At 57.6% G+C, this 18,444-nt stretch overlaps 1 protein-coding gene across 1 annotated transcript in view; it reads right to left on the reverse strand.

The window, feature by feature from the left end:
- Positions 1-18,444, reverse strand: part of HMCN2 (hemicentin 2) — a gene marked incomplete at its 5' end in the record, with an annotated part of 150,276 nt that overhangs the window by 17,674 nt on the left and 114,158 nt on the right. Inside the window, 19 exons of the mRNA XM_082842097.1 lie at positions 1,074-1,264; positions 2,274-2,408; positions 3,650-3,863; positions 5,242-5,432; positions 5,992-6,126; positions 6,439-6,573; positions 6,790-6,897; positions 8,169-8,333; positions 9,186-9,307; positions 10,105-10,261; positions 11,106-11,233; positions 12,101-12,245; positions 12,333-12,474; positions 13,095-13,231; positions 13,327-13,408; positions 13,873-14,063; positions 14,816-15,082; positions 15,623-15,720; positions 18,182-18,365. Of these exons, the coding sequence (XP_082698223.1) occupies positions 1,074-1,264; positions 2,274-2,408; positions 3,650-3,863; positions 5,242-5,432; positions 5,992-6,126; positions 6,439-6,573; positions 6,790-6,897; positions 8,169-8,333; positions 9,186-9,307; positions 10,105-10,261; positions 11,106-11,233; positions 12,101-12,245; positions 12,333-12,474; positions 13,095-13,231; positions 13,327-13,408; positions 13,873-14,063; positions 14,816-15,082; positions 15,623-15,720; positions 18,182-18,365 (2,927 nt within the window). The remainder of the gene's footprint in view (positions 1-1,073; positions 1,265-2,273; positions 2,409-3,649; positions 3,864-5,241; positions 5,433-5,991; positions 6,127-6,438; positions 6,574-6,789; positions 6,898-8,168; positions 8,334-9,185; positions 9,308-10,104; positions 10,262-11,105; positions 11,234-12,100; positions 12,246-12,332; positions 12,475-13,094; positions 13,232-13,326; positions 13,409-13,872; positions 14,064-14,815; positions 15,083-15,622; positions 15,721-18,181; positions 18,366-18,444) is intronic.

Below are 18,444 nucleotides of genomic sequence, written 5' to 3' on the forward strand. Positions count from 1 at the left end.
AGAGGGGGAGGGTTTGCAGCACTTCCTGGCCTTGGTGATAGGGAAGTTTCTTCCCAGGATATCCACGACCATGGCAGTGATGCACCTCAGGAAGAATGCTGGCTCAGATTCGCTTCCAGTGGCAGCACCACCGTGAGATGGAGCTGGGGCAGCCTGAGGCCGCTGTCCACGCCCAGAAGATAATATCCCGGAGGCCACTCCCAGCGGGCAGCACGGCATGCAATTAAGAGTATAGATTTGGGCATCAGTCCGAGATGGGACCGAATCCGGGCTCCAGTGTTCACCATGTCTCTGGAGCCTCAGTTTCCCCATCTCTAAAACGGGGATAATAACCGATAAGATTGTTGTGAGCATCAAATGAAATCATGCTCCCTAAATGCAAGGCATGGTGCCTGGTCCACAGCAAATACTCAGGTCACGGCAACCCTTACTGCTGCTGCTGCTGCTGCTGCTGCTGCCTTTACCCGTCTGAGACTGGCTCCAAGATGGGCAAGATCAAGGACCCCTAAGATGAGTCCTTGACATCATCGCACTGTGGAATTCTGCAGCACCACTGGGACTTGGGACACAGAAGGGAAGGGAAGCAGGGGCTGCCCCCGAGCTCAAGGCTTTGGAAATGGCGTGGAGTAGGAATCAGGAGACCTGGGCTGGGGTCCTGCCTCAGGTGCTTACTGGCTGTGGGCCTCTCTGACCCTCAGTGTCTTCATCTGTAAAACGAGGCACTCTTATCCTCTTACTCTGCTCCATGCGGTTGTTATTAGTAACATATATTGGCCTTACTGAGGGGCCGATCACTCTTAAGCACCTGGTGTGGGTCATCTCACTGATTTCTCACTATAAATCTATGAGGTAGAACAATTATTAGCCCCATTGAATGGATGAGGTAATGGAGGCACAGAGAAGTTAAGCCACTGGCTGGAGGTCACCCTAGTTAGTCAGGCGAGGATCTCTGGGTACAGGCAGGAAAATGCTTTGTAGACTGTAGAGGGTGGTGCCAACCTAAAGAACCGTCTTGGATAATCAGACAAAGTGGAGGGTTGTCCCAGGTGGCCCCAGCCCAGGCCCCGCCTTGCCTCGGTCCTACGGATGGTCAATGAGCCATTCTGCAGCCTGTGCCGGAGCCGGCTTCCCTGCAGCAGAAGGCCATCTTTGATCCAGTGGATGTTGGGTGCTGGCTCTCCACGGACCACACAGTCCAGCCGGACGCTGCCCCCAACGGGTTCCACCAGGTAGGAAAAAGCCTCCCCTTGTAGGACAGGAGCCTCTGCACAAGGTGACAGTGGACAAGGAGTGAGAAAGGAGGTTTCCTTCAGGCTAAAATCCCCATAAATTCATCCCCAAAAGCCTGCCAGACAGACCCCAGGAACCTATGGAGGTTCCTGCTGGCTCAGCACGGCTGTGTGGAGTCAATACATCTGGGATGGCATACAGCTTCCATGTCGCAGGTCAAGTGAACTAGACTGGCAGTGGCTGCCAGGAACACTGTGCTGAGAAGGATTTGAAGTTGAGTGGGGATAGTGCTATGATTGATTAGTGATGCCTGAGACAGGCACAGGAGGGGAGAAAGTGTATGAGTGTCATACACTCGCGCTCAGAGACGGATTAGCCCAGCGGCAGGGTACTTCGGAAAACAAGGACTACACAATCATTAGGACACCTCTGTTGGACACAGCAACATTAAGACATCCCTGATTCTCATTTCATGCAACTCTTAAACCACTCTTGGATGCCCTGTGCTGGTTTTCATCCCTGCCGGTTTCCTGAGGTTGAATCTACCAACAGTACAGTTGAATCCTGGTGCCTTGGGCAGCTCATTCCCCTCCATCGAGCCCCACCCTCCCATCCTAAAGTTGGACATACAAGTCACAGTGACATGAGGGTTACTGTGCAGGGCTGTGGGGGGCAGGGCTGTGGGGAGCAACCGGCAGGCTGGCGAGATTCACGCGTTGTTTGCCAGGGTACCTTGGCCCCCATCCCCCTCCCACATGGACACCATCCAGCTGAGGGCAGTGCTTCAGGCTGATGAGTCAGATCTCAGTTCTCCCTACAGCCGGTCATCTGGGGAGGGTAAAAAATACTGATGTCGAGGCCTCACCTTTACTGAGTCGGGGGTAGAACCTGGGCCTCGGTATTTTATAAAGCCCCCCAGGAGATCCTACTGCCCAGCCAGGGTGGAGAGGTACTAGTTCAGAGATCAGGAGGCCAGTTTCTTAGAAAAACCACTAGGTTGGGTCAGCAGAGGTCTGGAGAAAGACCACATGGTCACTCCCTACCCTTCACGTGGACGAAGCTGACCGCCTGCACTCGGTCCACTCTGTTCTCGGCCCAGCACACGTAGGTCCCGCTGTCCTCTCTGGTGACTGCCATCCGCTGCAGTGTGCTGCCCCCGTTCTGCTCGGTCACTCCCTCTGTGGCAGAGAAAGAGATGCCCCAGGGGGCTCTGAGCTCAGGGTGCCAGGGACCTCCTGCCCTGAACACTTTAACTCAGGCCTCGGTATCCAGCAGGTGCTTCATAAAGGCACAAAGCGTCCCCTCCCTGCTGGAAGCCTAAGCAAGTGGGATGCTGTCGTGGCAGGCACAGGATCAGGTGATGAGGGTGAGGTTGAAGACCTGCCTTTTCTCATTTTCAAGTCCGCACCGCGAGTACGGTGAGTGGCCAAGGGTAGGTCTTCGGGGGCCTATTAACATGTGGCACTTACAGAGATATTGTCATGCGTTACATATAGTTGGATGCTATATTTTTAAATTAATTTTTAGGGGGGCTGTACCACACTGCATGAGGGATCTTATTTCCCTGACCAGGAATCGAACCCGTGCCCCCTGCAGTGGAAGCGCAGAGTCGTAACCACTGGACCTCCAGGGAGGTCCCGAGATGGATGCTGTTAACACCTTTGTTTTCCCTGTAATCCTTAGACAGTGCCCCTCCAGCAGGAATAAGGACACGTGCTACACCGACGGGGCATTTACTTGGGCGAGGCCTTGCCAGGCGAGCCTCCTACATTAAATCATTCCACCCTCAGGACCCCCGTTATCTCTATTTCAAGATGAAGAGCTGGGCTCAGAGAGGCTGAATCTCTCTCCTGATCTCTCCGCCCAGGAAGCAGTGAGGTTGAGGCAAAGCCTTCTGCACAGGTGTGCAAAGGTGGAGCACTCGTTTCCCAGCACCTGGACTTGGGTACAGGAGGATGTGAAAACATCACTTTGCAGCGGAGGAGACTTAGCAACTCATCCATTCGGCAGACGTTTATTGAGTACCACAGGGCCTGTGCAGGCCTTGGACCTCCCTAAACGGCACTGGGGACCCAGGTGAGAGGAGAGAGCCCCCCATGAATGGAGTGTGTTGAGGGGCCCACAATGGGAGCAGCAGTGCTAGGCTGGAGCACAGGCCCCTCTCCTGGCCCTGAGGTCTCCAGGGTTGAGTCTTTTTCACAGGTGGCTTCTTGCTGGGTCTGACGTGTGACTGGTCACATAGGGCCACATGTGTGTTTGCCCTGTGCCCCAACACAGGGCCAAGTCTGGAGACCCAGAACCCACAGGCTGACTGGTACCGTCTTCCCCTTCACCGGGTTGGGTCACCCCACCCCGCCCACCCTCTTCAACCTCCTAGCGTCCTGGGTCTCTGTCCCACCCGCCCCCAGCAGGTCCAGACCTGTGACCGGTTGGTTGTTGACAGTCCAGCCTATTCGGGGCGTAGGGCTGCCACGGGCCGCACAGTGAAGCCACAGCCTGTCCCCAAGGTTCAGGCTGCGGTCCCCAGGCAGGCTGGTGAAGACAGGCGGTGCCAAGATGGTGAGGTGCATGCGGCGGCGGGCGCGGCCCACGGCATTCTCGGCAGTGCAGGTGTAGATGCCAGTGTCCTGGCTCTGTGGGCAAAGGGAGGGGTCAGCCTGATAACTGCCCCACCCCAACATGGGCCAGAATGCCCCCGCGGACCTGCTCCCTGGCAGGTTCCCATGGACCATCCAGCCCAGAGAGGCAAAGTGACTTGCCCAAGGTCACACAGCTAGCAAACAGCTCGGCTTCACCACTGCACCTCCCTGCAGCTTTCCTATGGCTATGCGCTTTGATGAAATACAATTTATATTTTAAGGCAGGACAAGAAAAACTAAACATGAAATTCTCTGTCTTTCTGGGCCTCCTCCTTCCATCCCTAACGTGCGGTGTGTACCTGCATTACACATTAACCAGAGCTCCTCAAGGACGGGTGTGCCTGCTCAGCTGTAAAGATCTTTTTTTCTTTCCTTTCCTCTGATGCTAGCAATGTAACTTCCTAAAAGAATAGCGTTCCTTCCCAGCTCTGTAAGGGGTCATGGTGACTCGCTGTTCACTTCGTACCTCCTTACCCGGACTGTGTGTCTTTGGTGAACTTTATGTGAAATACGAGTATGTCATTCTGATGTATGATTCTTCGAATTGAAAATGTATGTGACCGTGCCTTTACTTCTAACAGGTCTCCCCGGTTATAATCCTCAGCTTGGCTCCAAAAAATTCCCTTTTTTTCCTTCTTAATTTGACTGTTAATTGCATTTTCAGCCTTCATAATCTAAGCCTGACCACACGTTTGTAACAGTCACCATTTACTAAGCACCTCCTATGTGCTCAGAATGGAACCTGCACTCCGCTCACCTGTGCTCACCTCATCCATCATCCCCGAGGGGGGCCCTGCGGTGCCTCCTCCGAGAGGAGAAGTTCTGTGGTGCATCCCAGCAGGGCTGGTGCACTCACCACTGCACATCTGGCTCCCCGTGGGGCAGGATCCCCACCCCCATGGCCCCCTCGAGATGTGCCCACCCAGCAGCCACCCATCCATCTGGACAGCGACTTCTTTTGTAATTACAGAACATGATGAGTACTGATGGGGGAACGGAGCCGGGGTCCCACCCATGCCTGTAGCTCAGGTTAAGAACATTTGAGGCAGTTTGGGGACACAAAGTCATCGCCACGCTCCCCCCTCCCTCTCTTCCAGGGCTCCTTCCCTCCCCCAGGGACTAGCCATAGAGGTCCTGATTCAAATCTTGGTCCTGCCTCTTGGCAATAGCATGTCTTCAAAACCTAGGTACACTCTGAACCTCGGTTTCCTCATCTGTAGCTAAGGTGATAAAACCTACTTCCCCAGGTTCCAGGATTAAGAACCTGCACAGCATTCAGCACAGAGCATGACACACGGCGGGTGCTCAGCAGGTGTTTGCCGCTCCTGCTGTTACTATTATTCCCCTCTGCTCCCTGGGGCCAGGCCCTCACCTCTGAGTTCTTCACCAGCAGCTCCCCGGAAGGCTGGATGGTGAACTTCCCCTCAGCTCCAGACACAGGCTGGCCATCCTTTTCCCAGGTGATGTCGGGCTCAGGACTGCCGCTGGCCGCGCAGGGCAAGAGGGCGTGGGAGCCTTCAGTGGCGGACAGGTCGGGAAGGCCAGCCTCAATCACAGGCGGGACTGTGGAGATAGGGAGGTCCCCTCGGTGACTGGGCCGGGCTGGGGTGGGCTGGGGTGGGCCATCCCTGCCCCAGTGCCCTTGGCACTTGACACACCCTCAGCCCCTTCCTCCATCCCTGTCTGCTGCCCCCACCGGCCCCTGGTCATAGGCCCCGTGGTCTGGATAACCTGGGGACTCTCTGGAGCTTGGTGAAGAAGCTGTGACAGAGTGACCCATTCACCCACATGCACACACAGTGACTAAAGGGACGGAAATGGCTGTTGCTACTGGAAAGCCAAAATGAACGAAGAATGACCAAACCAGTTTCCCAGGAGGGGCCAGAGGAGGCAGAGGGGACCCTGGAGTTACCGTCTGAAGCCAGACCTTGGGTGCAAAATGGGAGCCGTTTTTTTCTTGAATTCTTTCTAGAACCACAAGCCGTGCTGGAGTAGGGGTGGACGTGGGGACATGCCCCGCCCGGGACCAGGGCTGGGCAGAGAAGGGAGGGGCTCTCAGGAGCCTCAAAGCCCCTAGCTCGCTGGGGTCCACTTCAGAGTCACCCACACCCCCGGGGCCCACCTTGCACCACCAGCCGAGTCTTCCCCAGGGCACTGCCTGCGCTGTTCTGGGCGACGCAGAAATAGTTCCCAGCATCCTCTGGGCTGACATGGATAATCCGCAGCTGTCCACTGGTTAGGACCTGGGTCCTCACCCCTGGGTTTGGCGGGAAGGAATCGGGGGCCGGTCGCTGGGGCGATAGGACCCCCGAGGAGGGCAGGAAGGCTGCTTGGGCTGTCCTGTCTGACCGGCCAAATGACCTGCTGTGGCCACAGGGTGACGAGGGGGCAGAGCGAGCACGGAAGCCGGACCCAAACTCCCAGCCCAGCCACCGAGTGCTCAGGCAGAATCAGGGGCTCTGGGGTGGTGAGGGGAGGCGGGAGGGCAGGAGGCGAAGCGGGGGCAGGAAGGAGGACCACAGGTTCGTACGCCATCCTCCCGCCCGCGCTGGCTGCCAAGGAGACTCACCTGCAGGGGCGGTGAGCCCCTCCTTCTGCCAGGTGATGCTCGGCCGGGGGATGCCCGAGGCCTCGCAGGGCAGCAGCACCTCCTCCTCTGCCACCGCCCAGACCACACCGGGTAGTGGCTTTACCACGGGGGAGGCTGCAAAGGAACAGGGCTGCAGAGGTCCCTGGGGACACCGTTAACACCCAGGCCTCTCCCACCAGAGAGAGAGACTGCTAAAGGGAACAAGGGGTTCCAGAAACGTCGGAAAGGAGGGCACAGGCGGGCTGTTTCTTTCCTCCCAAAGAATCCTCTAGCCCTCTGCCAGCTTCCCTGCCCCAAGAGCCATGGCTGTCTGGCCTCGGGGACGCTTACCTTGCACGGTGAGGACCACGTGCTTGTGGGCCACGCCGGCGGAGCTGCGGGCCGTGCAGGTGTATCTGCTGGCATGGATGGGGAGGGCCTGCCTGATCTCCAGGGCACCTGTGGATGGGAACAGGGCACAGAGAGGGCTGAGGGGGCCTGGGACAGATGTCCCAGGGGTGGAGCCGGCAGGGCTCTTAGACACCCAACCCTGGTGTCTCTGTTACAGGTCACTCAATCTGCCTCCCTGCCCATTTGTAAGCAGCACAGGGGAACCTGGGCCTGCCTCTGCTCCCTGCTCAGACCATTACCGTAGGCAAGTCCCTTCTGCTCTCTGGTACTTCTAGTCTCTGGGCCAGGTGTACAATGAGGAATCAGACAGGATGATCTCTAGACCCTTCTGGCTGTGATGTGCCAGGATCTGCCACTACCCGGCCTGGAATCCCTGGACTGCCCGCGCCCGGTTCCACGGGCCCTCACCCTGCTATCCTTGCTGCACTCTGCTCAAAACTTGCCTCTTCCAGGAAGCCTCCCCAGATTGCTGCCTCCTCTGTCCTCCCTTTGCCCTCTCTCCCTCAGCCTTGGCTGCTCAATGAATACCATTTTAACCTTCCCAGACCACAGGCTGCAAGTCAGGTAAGGTGGTTTCTAAACCATCCCCCGTGGACCCCTGAGGGCCTGCTGAGGGGGCAAAGGGAGCGAGGCCCACCTGACTCTGGACCACCCCACAGCCCCCATCCCAGCCTCAGATGGAACCAGAACCTAGCTTCTCTCACATGTTGGGCTTTCCCATAACCACTTGTCAGAGGAAGTGTTCTATTGCTTTGGAAGAGTTTGAAAACCACAGATCCGGCCAGTGGTTCACAGACTTTAGGATTTCACTAACCAACCAACTAAAAAATACATTTAATTTAGAGAATCCCCATAAAGTTGCCAGCTTTTTATTTTAACAAGCAAAGACACTTAAAAAATTACCATGTACTATCACCTTAATCTCATAAAAGAAAGGCATTCTCAACACCAAATTATTAAGAAAAGCATTATTTCAGAATAAAGGCCAATCCTTCTAATGAGCTAAAACTAGCTTTATGAAAACTCTCATGTCGCTATTATTTTTCTCATTCTGCCATAAGGAGCACCAACTTACCAACTAGCATCAGGGACTGACTGATGGATATCAATACTCTAGTGCGTGGATGGGGACACTGAGGCCTGGGGGGGGTGGGGCGCAAGGGGGTTCTCCCAGGTCACACAGTGAGCGAATGGCAGAGCCAGGCCAGAACTTTCCATCTTCTCAACCACCAGGCCCCAGCGGGCTGCTTTCACAGCCTCCGCCCAACGCCCCTTAGTGTCCCCTCAGCAGCAGGTCCACGTGGCTCACCCTTCCTTACCCGAAGGTGACACACGGTAGCCGTTCCCCCGCAACCCCAGCTGGGTGCCTGCTTTGCTCCAGGACACAACTGGGGCTGGCACCCCTGTGCTGTGGCACGTGAGGACCACGGACGCCATCATGGTCACGGTGAAGTCTGTCTGGTCGTCGGCAATGGTGGGAGGCACTGAAACGCAAGGCAAGGCTTGAGGCCCTGCTGAGGTCCCCTGGGGAACACACAGCCACGGGGCCAGGTGGACGAGAAGGATAAACAGACTGAGACACAAGGTGACATCAGTGACGAAGCTCCGGGGAGGGAGGTGCGGCAGTCACATTTCCTCACTCAGATGTGTTTTGCTGGGCGTGTGGGATAGTTATGAACTGCTTTCTATAGATACCAGCCAGGTATCTCAGGGAGCGTTTCACAAGACAAGTGGGCTTGGTGGGGGTACAGAGTGAGGGAGGCCAGAGAAGGTCTCTGGGGCATGTGGCATTTAACCTGAGATTTGAAGGAAGAGCAGATATTGCTTGGGTGAAGGGAAAAGTGTTCAGCAGAGGGAACAGCATGTGCAAAGGCCCCGAGGTAAGGAACAAAAAGTTGAGAGGCATGAATGCAACCCAGAGTGAGGCAGGCCATGGGGTGAGCTGAACCTGGGGGGTCAGCAGGGCTGACCTTCTGGGCCCAGGTGACACCATGCATTCTATCCTGAGGGCGGTGGGCAGCCATGGTGGGAGGGATTTTAACTGGGGTGATGACAAGGTCAGATTTGGGTTCAGAACATTCTGGACTTGGGAGAGGCCTCGCCTACAAGCTCCCACAGGCCAGGAACTGTGCTGGAGTTGGGTTATGTCAGTGTGGGAAGGCAGGATCAGAGAGGGCTTCCTGGAGGCGGTGACCCGGGAAGCACAGAAAGGCTCAGAGGGAAGCCGTGCAGGTCCCTGGAGGCAGAGAGAGCGCCCAGGAGAGGGAGGCACTGTCCCCATCCCGGCCTCCTCATCTGCCCTCGCTGTGAACAGTCACTCCTGAGTGTGAACTCACCGTGAACCGTCACCCAGTAGAGCCTGTGGGCCTCGCCCAGTTCATTGCTCGCCACACACTCAAACTGGGCTGAATCCTGAGGGCTGGGGGCTGTGAGGAGCAAGGCGTTGGAAGGCAGGAGCCTGGACAGACAGACGGACGGTTGTCTGCTAAGTGACTGGCCGGGCTGACCTGAAACCAGCCAGCGTGGCCTCCCTACCCGGGGAATTTGGAGGCGAGGGATGTGTTTCATGACTATTTTCCCTTCCTGTAACCGGCCCCCAGCCTCGACTCTAGAAGTTTCTCCTAGAATTTTCTACCTCCCAAGGTCTACCTGTTCAGTTTGTGGGCAATTTTAATGTTTGCCTCTGGGTTTCTCCATAATCCTAAAAATGTCCTACAGTCACCACCTATGATAACTTCTGCAGTAGTAACCACATCCAAAGCCCTGATCAGAACTGCTCGTGTTCACTGAACACCTGCTTAGTCACAAAGCTCCATGATGAGCTGGCACCTAACACAACACATATCTGGTGAATTCATTGGTGAACTGACCTCTTAATACTCCCAGGGATCATTTCAGGGTCAGCTGCATTTGAGAAACGGGGAGACCGAGGCTCCTGCAGGAGCCATGGGTCCAGGCTCAACCGGCATGAACTTGGGCTTCTACGTGGGTTCTTAAATAGTGACTAAAGTGGTTGCAAAGGCCATATATTTTCCATTTGGCTGTATGTCCCAAATGTCCCCACTTCCGACCAGGTATCTTAGTGTAAAGACCCTCCTGGCCCCTTGAAGTCAGGACACAAGTTCTGGTGCTGGCTTTGGTGAGACCCGAGCGCGCCCCTGCCTCAGTTCTGGCCTGGCTCCCCTTCTCTGACACAGGCACGCCCTTCCCCACCCCAGGCATCTCATGACGCTCCCAGAAGGACCAGCTCAGTACCGGTAGGCTCCCTGCTGCAGGCGGAAGTCCAGCTTCTGTCCATCCTTCCACCAGACCACAAGGGGCTTGGGAGAGCCTCTGGCCTCACAGGGCAGTGAGGCGGCAGTGTCAGCAGTCAGGGTCAGGTTGGAGGGGCCGGGGGTGATGGCTGGAGGCTCTGGGGAGAGAAGAGTGATCAGGAGACGGGGTGTGGGGTGGGGGCAGGGCGGGGGTCTCTAAGGTAAAGTCCAGGAGCAGGAGATACTCCAACCACCTTCAGCCCATCCCCGAGGAAGCAGGGGCGAGGAGGCAGGAGAAACTCCCCGAGCGGATCTTCCAACGGGTTCCCAAAGCTGGGGCGATGGGGCCTTTGACCACCCCTGAGGCTGGCATCCCCCTAACTACACCTCCTTGAATGGGGCCTCCAGGGCGCAACTCCCCGGCAGCCCCACCCGAGGCCAGGGCCCAGCAGCGCAGCCTCCACCAAGGTGATCAATGGGATGGAAGAGCAGATCAGAGCCCCTGGCTCAGTGATTCTGAGGGTTCTACAGCTTGTGCATGTTTTCTCATGCAGTAGAACAGCATAATAGTAAGCGTATATAAGGTATGCATAAAGATAAATACGCTTTTTTTTTTTTTTTTTTTGTGGTACGCGGGCCTCTCACTGTCGTGGCCTCTCCCGTGGCGGAGCACAGGCTCCGGACGCACAGGCTCAGCGGCCATGGCTCACGGGCCCAGCCGCTCCGCGGCATGTGGGATCTTCCCGGACCGGGGCACGGACCCGTGTCCCCTGCATCGGCAGGCGGACCCTCAACCACCGCGCCACCAGGGAAGCCCCAATATGCATCTCTGAGTGTACATGCTCAAAACTTTTTATTAATAGGATTCATGGTCAAAAATATTTGGAGATCGTTGCTCCTGGCTCCTGACAGCTAAGATGAACCAGAAACTAAGCAGGACCCGGTCCAGACAGGGGGTGGACGCTGAAGGCAAAAAAAACACACCTTCCCTCCTCTACCTACCGAAGACCCGGAGGTCGCGGCCCTGCCGATCGGAACCTGCGGCGTTGGACGCCAGGCAGAGGTAGTGGCCGGCATCCTGGGCGAGGACTGGCTGGATCCTCAGGGAACCCTCAGGCAGAACCTGAAACCTGGAACACAGGGAGGGGTTGCCACGGATACCGGCAGACCAGCAAGTCCCTGGGGAGGAGCTGGACCCCTGGTAGTGTCTCCAGCAAGACCCTCCCCTTGGTCCCTGGCTTTCTGAGAGAGAGGATGCTGACTCAGGAGTCCTGCATCTGTGAGGCCAAGGTCGGTGGCGGGGTGGGGCGTGGGGCCACAGCCTTGGGCAGTAACCTGCACCACAACCCAGCATCAGAAAGGGTGAGAGGGGCTGCTTCGGGCCTCCCATGCTCCCACCTGGGCCCAGCCTCCCCCCAAGAGCCAGAGGGCAGTGGTACCCCAACCCTTTCTGAGAACAGCCCCTCAATTAGGTCGGAAAACTGCCCTTTCCCAGGGGCCATGTCTGTACTGTGTGACCCCGCCCCTGGCCACAGCCGGTTGGACGGGGGATGGACACATCACGCAGGCTGAGCCAATGGAATTCTCTGCCCTGGGAATTTGGAACTGGGATTCACAGACAGCTCACCAGGGTCTGCAGGTTGTGTGAACGCAGCAGCTATAACTCGGCTGGGGGTGGGGGTGGGGGGGAGGTGTGTGTGGGGAGCTGTTCTGCCATGTTCTTAGAGAAAGAAGGTGTAGAAAATTGGTCTGAGAGAGAGAGAGGCATGAAGCCCTCACACACAGAAACAGACTAGCAACCAAGAGTCAAAACTAGACAGACAGACAGACAGACAGCCACCAGGGGTTCTCACGCCCTTAACGAATGGGCATGTACGTCCTTGGGTTCTGAGAAGACCCATGTCCTTTCTGCTCCAACTGCCCAGGTGGGCTTCCGTTTACAACCCGTAAAGAGGTACCTGAGCCCCTCCCTGATGCCCTCCCCTACCAGCTCCCACCTGGGGCTCTCAGGATCCAGAGGGATGCCGTCCTTCCGCCAGTTCACAAGGGGCGGGGGGGCACCGTCTGCCTTGCAGGACAGCAGAGCCGTCTGGTTCACGGAGGCGTTCACTGCAGGTGGTCCCGGCCGGATGGTGGGCACCGCTGGAGGAGAGGCACAGAGGGGGCGGGTGCTGGGACCCTGTCGCTCTCAGGGAGGGGGGGCAGGGCGGGTGGGGTGGGGCCACTCACTGTGGACCTCCACGTGGAAGGCCACACTGGTGCTGCCTGCAGCATTGCGGGCTGTGCAGCTGTAGTTGCCACTGTCGGCCGTGCTCAGGGCCTGCAGCTGGAGGAACCTGCCCTGCTCTGGGAACTGGGTGTGGGCATCTGCCTGTAGAGACCCCCAGGGTGGAGAGACCCTCATCAGTGCTGGGCTGGGCCAGGCCAGCCCCCCACGCACCAAGACCAAGGAACCAGCGGGGCCGGACGGTGGTCTCTGCCCCATTCATTCTGGGCCGGCCTGCAGCCCCTGAACCGATGCCCAGCTGAGGACTTTCTGGGGAAATAGGCTCCTTTGGGAGGGAAAGAGCATCTTCCCTGGAGCTCTGCCTGTCGGGCACGTTGCAGGGGGGACCCATGCTCCCACTAGGAGCTGGAGCTTCCACCAGATCTACAATTCTTGGGTCCACAGCAGCAAATTGGCCCCATTTCAGGGGTGAGCGCACAGAACCGCAGTAACTGGCCCCAAGCCACACAGCCACTAAGCACAGCTCAAAGGTACAGCACAGATGTGCATCAGAAGCCCTGGGGTGCAAGTCTTAGCCTTGCCTCGGTGTCCCCATCCACAGTATGGGGGTGACAATAGTAACAGGGGTGGAAAACGTCAGGAGAGCAGGTATGCAAAGGGCCGGCCCAGAATAGGCCCTCGGCACCTGGGATCGAGTCTGGTCAGGGTCTGGGGCCTGAGAGGAACAGAAAGCGGTGCGCCTGGGTCCCCAGCCTGGCACCCACCTGCAGCAGGATGCCATCACGGTGCCACTCGATCTCCGGTGCGGGATCTGCCTCCACCGAGCACTCTAGAACCAGCTGTCCCGGGGCCAGGCCAACCACACCGCGGGGGCCTTGGGGCCCAATGACATTTGGGGGCGCTGGTGAGGTGGGTAGGGAGAACATGAGAGAGGGGCCCACCCCTGCAGGTCCCATCCTGCCTCCCTCTCCTGCCCCCACTCTGGCAGCCCCCTACCTTGAACTCTGACCCGGAAGCTCTTCTCGATTTCACCAGCAGGGCTGTGGGCCAGGCAAGTGTACAGCCCAGCGTCACCCACCTGGGGATGGGGCAGGGTGAGCAGCTACCTCCGGTCCCACCCTGCCCACCTCCTGATCTGGTTTCCCTCCTACACAGCTGAGGACCCAGGACTTAGCCTCAGGCCTGCTGAGTCAGCCATCCTGCCTTTCCCACCAACCCCTTCTCCTCTCTGGGATGTTTCTTCCCTATTACTGGCTCACCCTTGCTTTAGGGCTAGGGCAGAGTCTGCCTCCTCCAGGGAGTCCCCCTTGACTGTACCAGTTCTTTTCTGGTGGGGTTAGGGATTTATCTGGTTTCTGCATCAGCCTTGGGTCTGACCTGACTGGGAGCTCCCAAGGGCATGGCCCGGGGCCGGGGTGGGGGGTCCTCTTCACATCCTCATACCCCGAATAAAAGTGGAGCTTGGGCAAACCCTGCCAAGTGCCACTGGGTCCCTCCCCTCCTCTCCCCAGCTTCATGCCACAGCAGGCGGGGCAGCAGCACCTGCACACCCTCCACCCGGAGCCCCCGCCCGGCCCTCTTGCTGTCCTTCAGCCTGTTCAGGGCCTGCCCATCCTTGTGCCACGTGATGCTGGGTTGGGGGGTGCCCCGGGCATCGCAGAGGAGCTCCAAGGGGGTGCCGGGGGTCAACAACAGCTCTGCAGGCTGGCCTGAGTCCTCGATGTGGGGGGGATCTGCAAGACACCCCGCCCTGGGTCAGCCATGGGGGCCATGCCCAGAACACTAGGATGTGGGGTTCATTCCCCTCCCCCACCATCCAGATGCTGACAGTACATGGGCCTGCAAACAGGAGGCTGGTGGTTGTGTTGGAGGGTCCTAAACACGTCCGAGCATGGGCCCATCTGCCTGGGACAATGATTTGCGCTTAAAAACCAACAAGGAGGGCTTCCCTGGTGGCGCAGTGGTTAAGAGTCGCCTGCCGATGCAGGGGACACGGGTTCATGCCCCGGTCTGGGAGGATCCCACATGCCGCGGAGCGGCTGGGCCCGTGAGCCATGGCCGCTGAGCCTGCGCGTCCGGAGCCTGTGCTCCACGGCAGGAGAGGCCACAGCAGTGAGAGGCCCAGTGAGAGGCCCGCGTACCGCAAACAAAACAAAACAAAACAAAAAAAACAAGGATACAGTATGGAGGGAAACGCATCTTTCCAGTAGGGCACCCTTGCAAAATCTTGTGCTTCAGACTTAGAGCCCCAAGATTTCGATGGCTTTGTTCCTGCTTTACAAGGTTCCAAGGACAAGACAGAGGGGCACAGCCCCAGGAGAAGGAAGCGTCCTGGCCCCCAGCCCCTGCAGCCAGGTCGGCGAGGCCTGCTCCCTAAGCCCCAAGCCTCCAGGGTGCTCACCTCTCTCACCGCCTCCATCGCCCCCCGAGGACCCCCGTCCCGTCCCTGGCCCAGAGAAGCTGGCGCTGGGGGCAGGTGACCCACCCATCACCGTCAGCCGGAAATGCCGCCTCGCTTCCCCTGCCTCGCTCACGGCCACGCAGGAGTAGATCCCTGAGTCGCCAACTCCCGCTGTCTCCAGCTGTAGGCCAGGCCCCTGTTCCAGGCTCCGGGGCAAAAAGGGTTCCCCATCCTTCATCCACAAAACGAGGGGCAGGGGGCTGCCCCGGGCTTCACAGGGGAGGACCACCGGGGAGCCACGGACCACCGCCACGTCATTCTGGAACTCGACCGGCTCCAGGACAGGGGGCACTGCACAGGGCAAAAGAGTGGGCACGAGCCAACTTATCCAATGCCAGGTGGCCCTCGCCCCTGGACTTTGCACAGACTGTAACTATGGGCCAGAATGCCCTTCTCCTGGACTATTCCTTCTCATCTTCAGTCCTCAGCTTAGACCTCACCTCCTCCAGGAAGCCTTCCCTGAATGCCCGAGGCCAGGTGAGGTGCCCTCCTCTGTGCTCCTGTGGCACCCTCTCCTTACCCTGGTATCACTAGTTGCGTGGAATTTTAATTTTACAGAGCTGTTTCCCTCACCGACTTCCTGGTGTCAGGGCTACCTCTGCTCACTGCCATATTCCAGTGCCTGGCAAGGCCCTGGCACACTAGTGTCCAACAACTACTTGTGAGATCAATGAATGAGTGACCGAATGAATCAGAGACTATTTGCCCTGCCCTGACATCCCTGAGGGCCAACCCTTGGTTTCACCCAGATGGGCAGAGGGGAGGGGACAAGAGCCTTGATTCTCGCCCCTAAGGCCGAAGGACCCGCTAACCCACTCCCCTGCTCCGTACCGTGCACCTGCAAGGTAAAGTTCCTGTCGGCCACGCCCGCTGGGCTCGAAGCCACACAGGTGAAGATGCCGGAATCTGCCAGCTGCACCTGGGAAATCCTGAAGCCCGAGAGCAAAGGGGGGGGGGGATGAGAGAGAGAGACAGAGTGAGGGAGAGAGACAGGAAGAAAGAGGGGGGGAGAGGGGGGAGGGAGAGGGAGAGAGAGAGACAGGGAGAGAGAGAGAGGGAGGGAGAGGGAGAGAGAGAGAGGGAGAGAGAGAGGGGGAGAGAGAAGGGGAGAGAGGGAGAGAGGGAGAGAGAAGGAGAGATAGGGAGAGAGAGAGAAGCAGAGAGAAGGAGAGAGAGGGAGAGTCCTCACCTCACCCCCCACCCCTGCTGCCTTCTCTGCCCACCTCACTCTGCAGCCAGACTTCCTGCTTCCCAAATTCTGGAAGCTCCACTGGCCCACCCCCGGACAGCCTGTACTCCCACCCCCTTCTTCTAGACAATTCCTCTCAGCTTTCAGGACTCGCCAGACTCGTCTCTACTCACTGTCTCCACTGCCTGAACCCTCACTGTCTCTCAAACCCCCTTTTGCCCCGACCACTCCTCCTGAGCCGCCCTTGTCAACGTCCCCAGTGACCCTGAAACGTCTGTTATAACCACCCTAACGCTGGCAGCCCAGGCTCAGTCCACACTCCCTTCCCGGGGCCCGCAGCCCATCCTGGCTTCCAACACCACCTGTTCACTGACAATCTCCAAACATCTACCTCCTAAACTCCTGACAGGAGTATCAAATGCCTGGTTTCCACCTTCCCTGTATGTCCAAGAACCTCTCCAACCAACAGGTTGGAACAGAACACCGGTCTCACCCCTCAACGTGCCCCTCCCACTGTGGACCCATCTCAGAAAACAGACTTCAGCCTTCCGGGTTCCCAGATAGAGACCCCAGAGCCCTGCTCAACCCCTCCCCGTCTCTCCGCAAACACCACCAGCTGGAGCACCTCCACCACGTGGCTCTGATCCAGGCCCCACCACGTCTCACCTGGCTTGTGGCCGCAGCCCTAAAATGCCCTCCCACTCTGCCCTTGGCCCTACAGTCTGCTGTCCACACTGCAGCCCGAAGGATCGTCTAAAAACCTAAGTCACAACCGCAAAGAAATGAAAGTAGAAGCTCAAACGGATAAGCCAACACCCGTGTTCACAGCAGCATTATTCACAGCTGCTAAAATGTGGAAGCAATCCAAGTGTCCATCGATGGGTGAAAGGATAACGTGTTCTACACATACCAGGCGATATTATTCAGCCTTAAAAATTAGGATGGAAAATTTGACACATGCCACAACATGGATGAAAACATGATGCTGCGTGAAATAAACCAGTCACAGAAGGACAACGATTGCATGATTCCACTTATCTGAGGTACTCAGAATAAGGAAGGTTCACAGACAGAAAGTACAGTCCTGGGTGCCAGGGGCTGGGGAGCGGGGTGGGGAATTACTGTTCGATGGGGCAGAGTTTCCGTTTGGGGAGATGAAAAGGTCTGGAGATGGTGAAGTTGCACAACGATGTGAATGTACTTAATGCCCCTGAACAGTACACTTAAAAATGCCTAAAATGGTAACTTTTCTATTATGTGTTTTTACCACATACACAAAATTTAAGTCACGTCATGATGTGACTTCTCTGCTGAAAACCCTCTCGGGGCTTCCCTTCCCTCCTTAGGAAAGCCCAAGTCTTTTGAAGGACTCACGAGGCCCTGTGTCACCTGACTTCCCCCTTCATAACCGACCCTCCAACTCTGTTTCGAGAACACACAGCCACACGCCCACCGCAGGGCCTTTGAACCTGCTCTTCCTGCCTGGAAGGAATGGAATTCTTCCTGCCATGGAATCCACTCACCTCCCCTTCTCATGGCCTTCCATCTCTGCTCAAGTGTCACCTCATCTGAGTGCCTACTGCTGGCCACCCTAAAATAGCACCCTCCACTGCCACCTCCCATCCCCTCACCCTACTTTATTCTTCTGAGCACACATCCCTTGTGACATGTCACTTTTATATCTGTTTATTTTCCATTCCCCTCCCTCCCCAAAGCTGCAGGAGCAAAGGCTCCATCTTGCTCACTGCTCCATCCCAGTACCTGGAACTGCACCTGGAACAGCAAGCACCCCGTTACGTGCTGCTGAATGCATGAAGACGTTGCTCAGGCACTTTCTTCCAGGAAGCCTTCCCAGATTTCTTCTACCTGGGGCCAGGCTGAGTTAGGTGCCACCAGATGTCATCACCCGGATCTGTACCTCCCCCACTGGGCTGTGAAAGCCTGAGGGCAGAGGCCCCTTTCATCTCCCACTCTCCCCATCAAAAACCTCTGTATGTTTATGTTGTTTTTAGTCTAAAAACCATGCGGACGTGCTTTTAAGCCCAAGCTGCCTGAAGAGTGTATCTGGGGCCTGCCATCCGCTGGCTGGTGGGCAGGGGAGCCGCTCCCTTACCTGAGGGTGCGGCCCGAGCCGTGGAGGTGGGTGCGCTGCGAGAGCGCGAGGGGCAGGCCATCCTTGAGCAGGGGAGCCGCTCCCTTACCTGAGGGTGCGGCCCGAGCCGTGGAGGTGGGTGCGCTGCGAGAGCGCGAGGGGCAGGCCATCCTTGAGCCAGTTCACGCGGATGCGCGGGGAGCCCCGGACAGGGCACGCCATGGTCACCAGCTCCCCGGGCCTGCTCACCAGGGTCCCTGCGCCCTCTGCCCCCTGCTCGATGGTGGGAGGCACTGGTGGGTGGGCAGAGAGGAAAAACGGGGGCAGTGAGGGGGCCTGGGCGGGGAGGTGGGCTCCTCTCAGGGAAGTCCC

The sequence above is a fragment of the Leucopleurus acutus genome (genome assembly GCF_964270905.1).
Source record: "Leucopleurus acutus genome assembly, chromosome: 7".
NCBI lineage: Eukaryota > Metazoa > Chordata > Mammalia > Artiodactyla > Delphinidae > Leucopleurus > Leucopleurus acutus.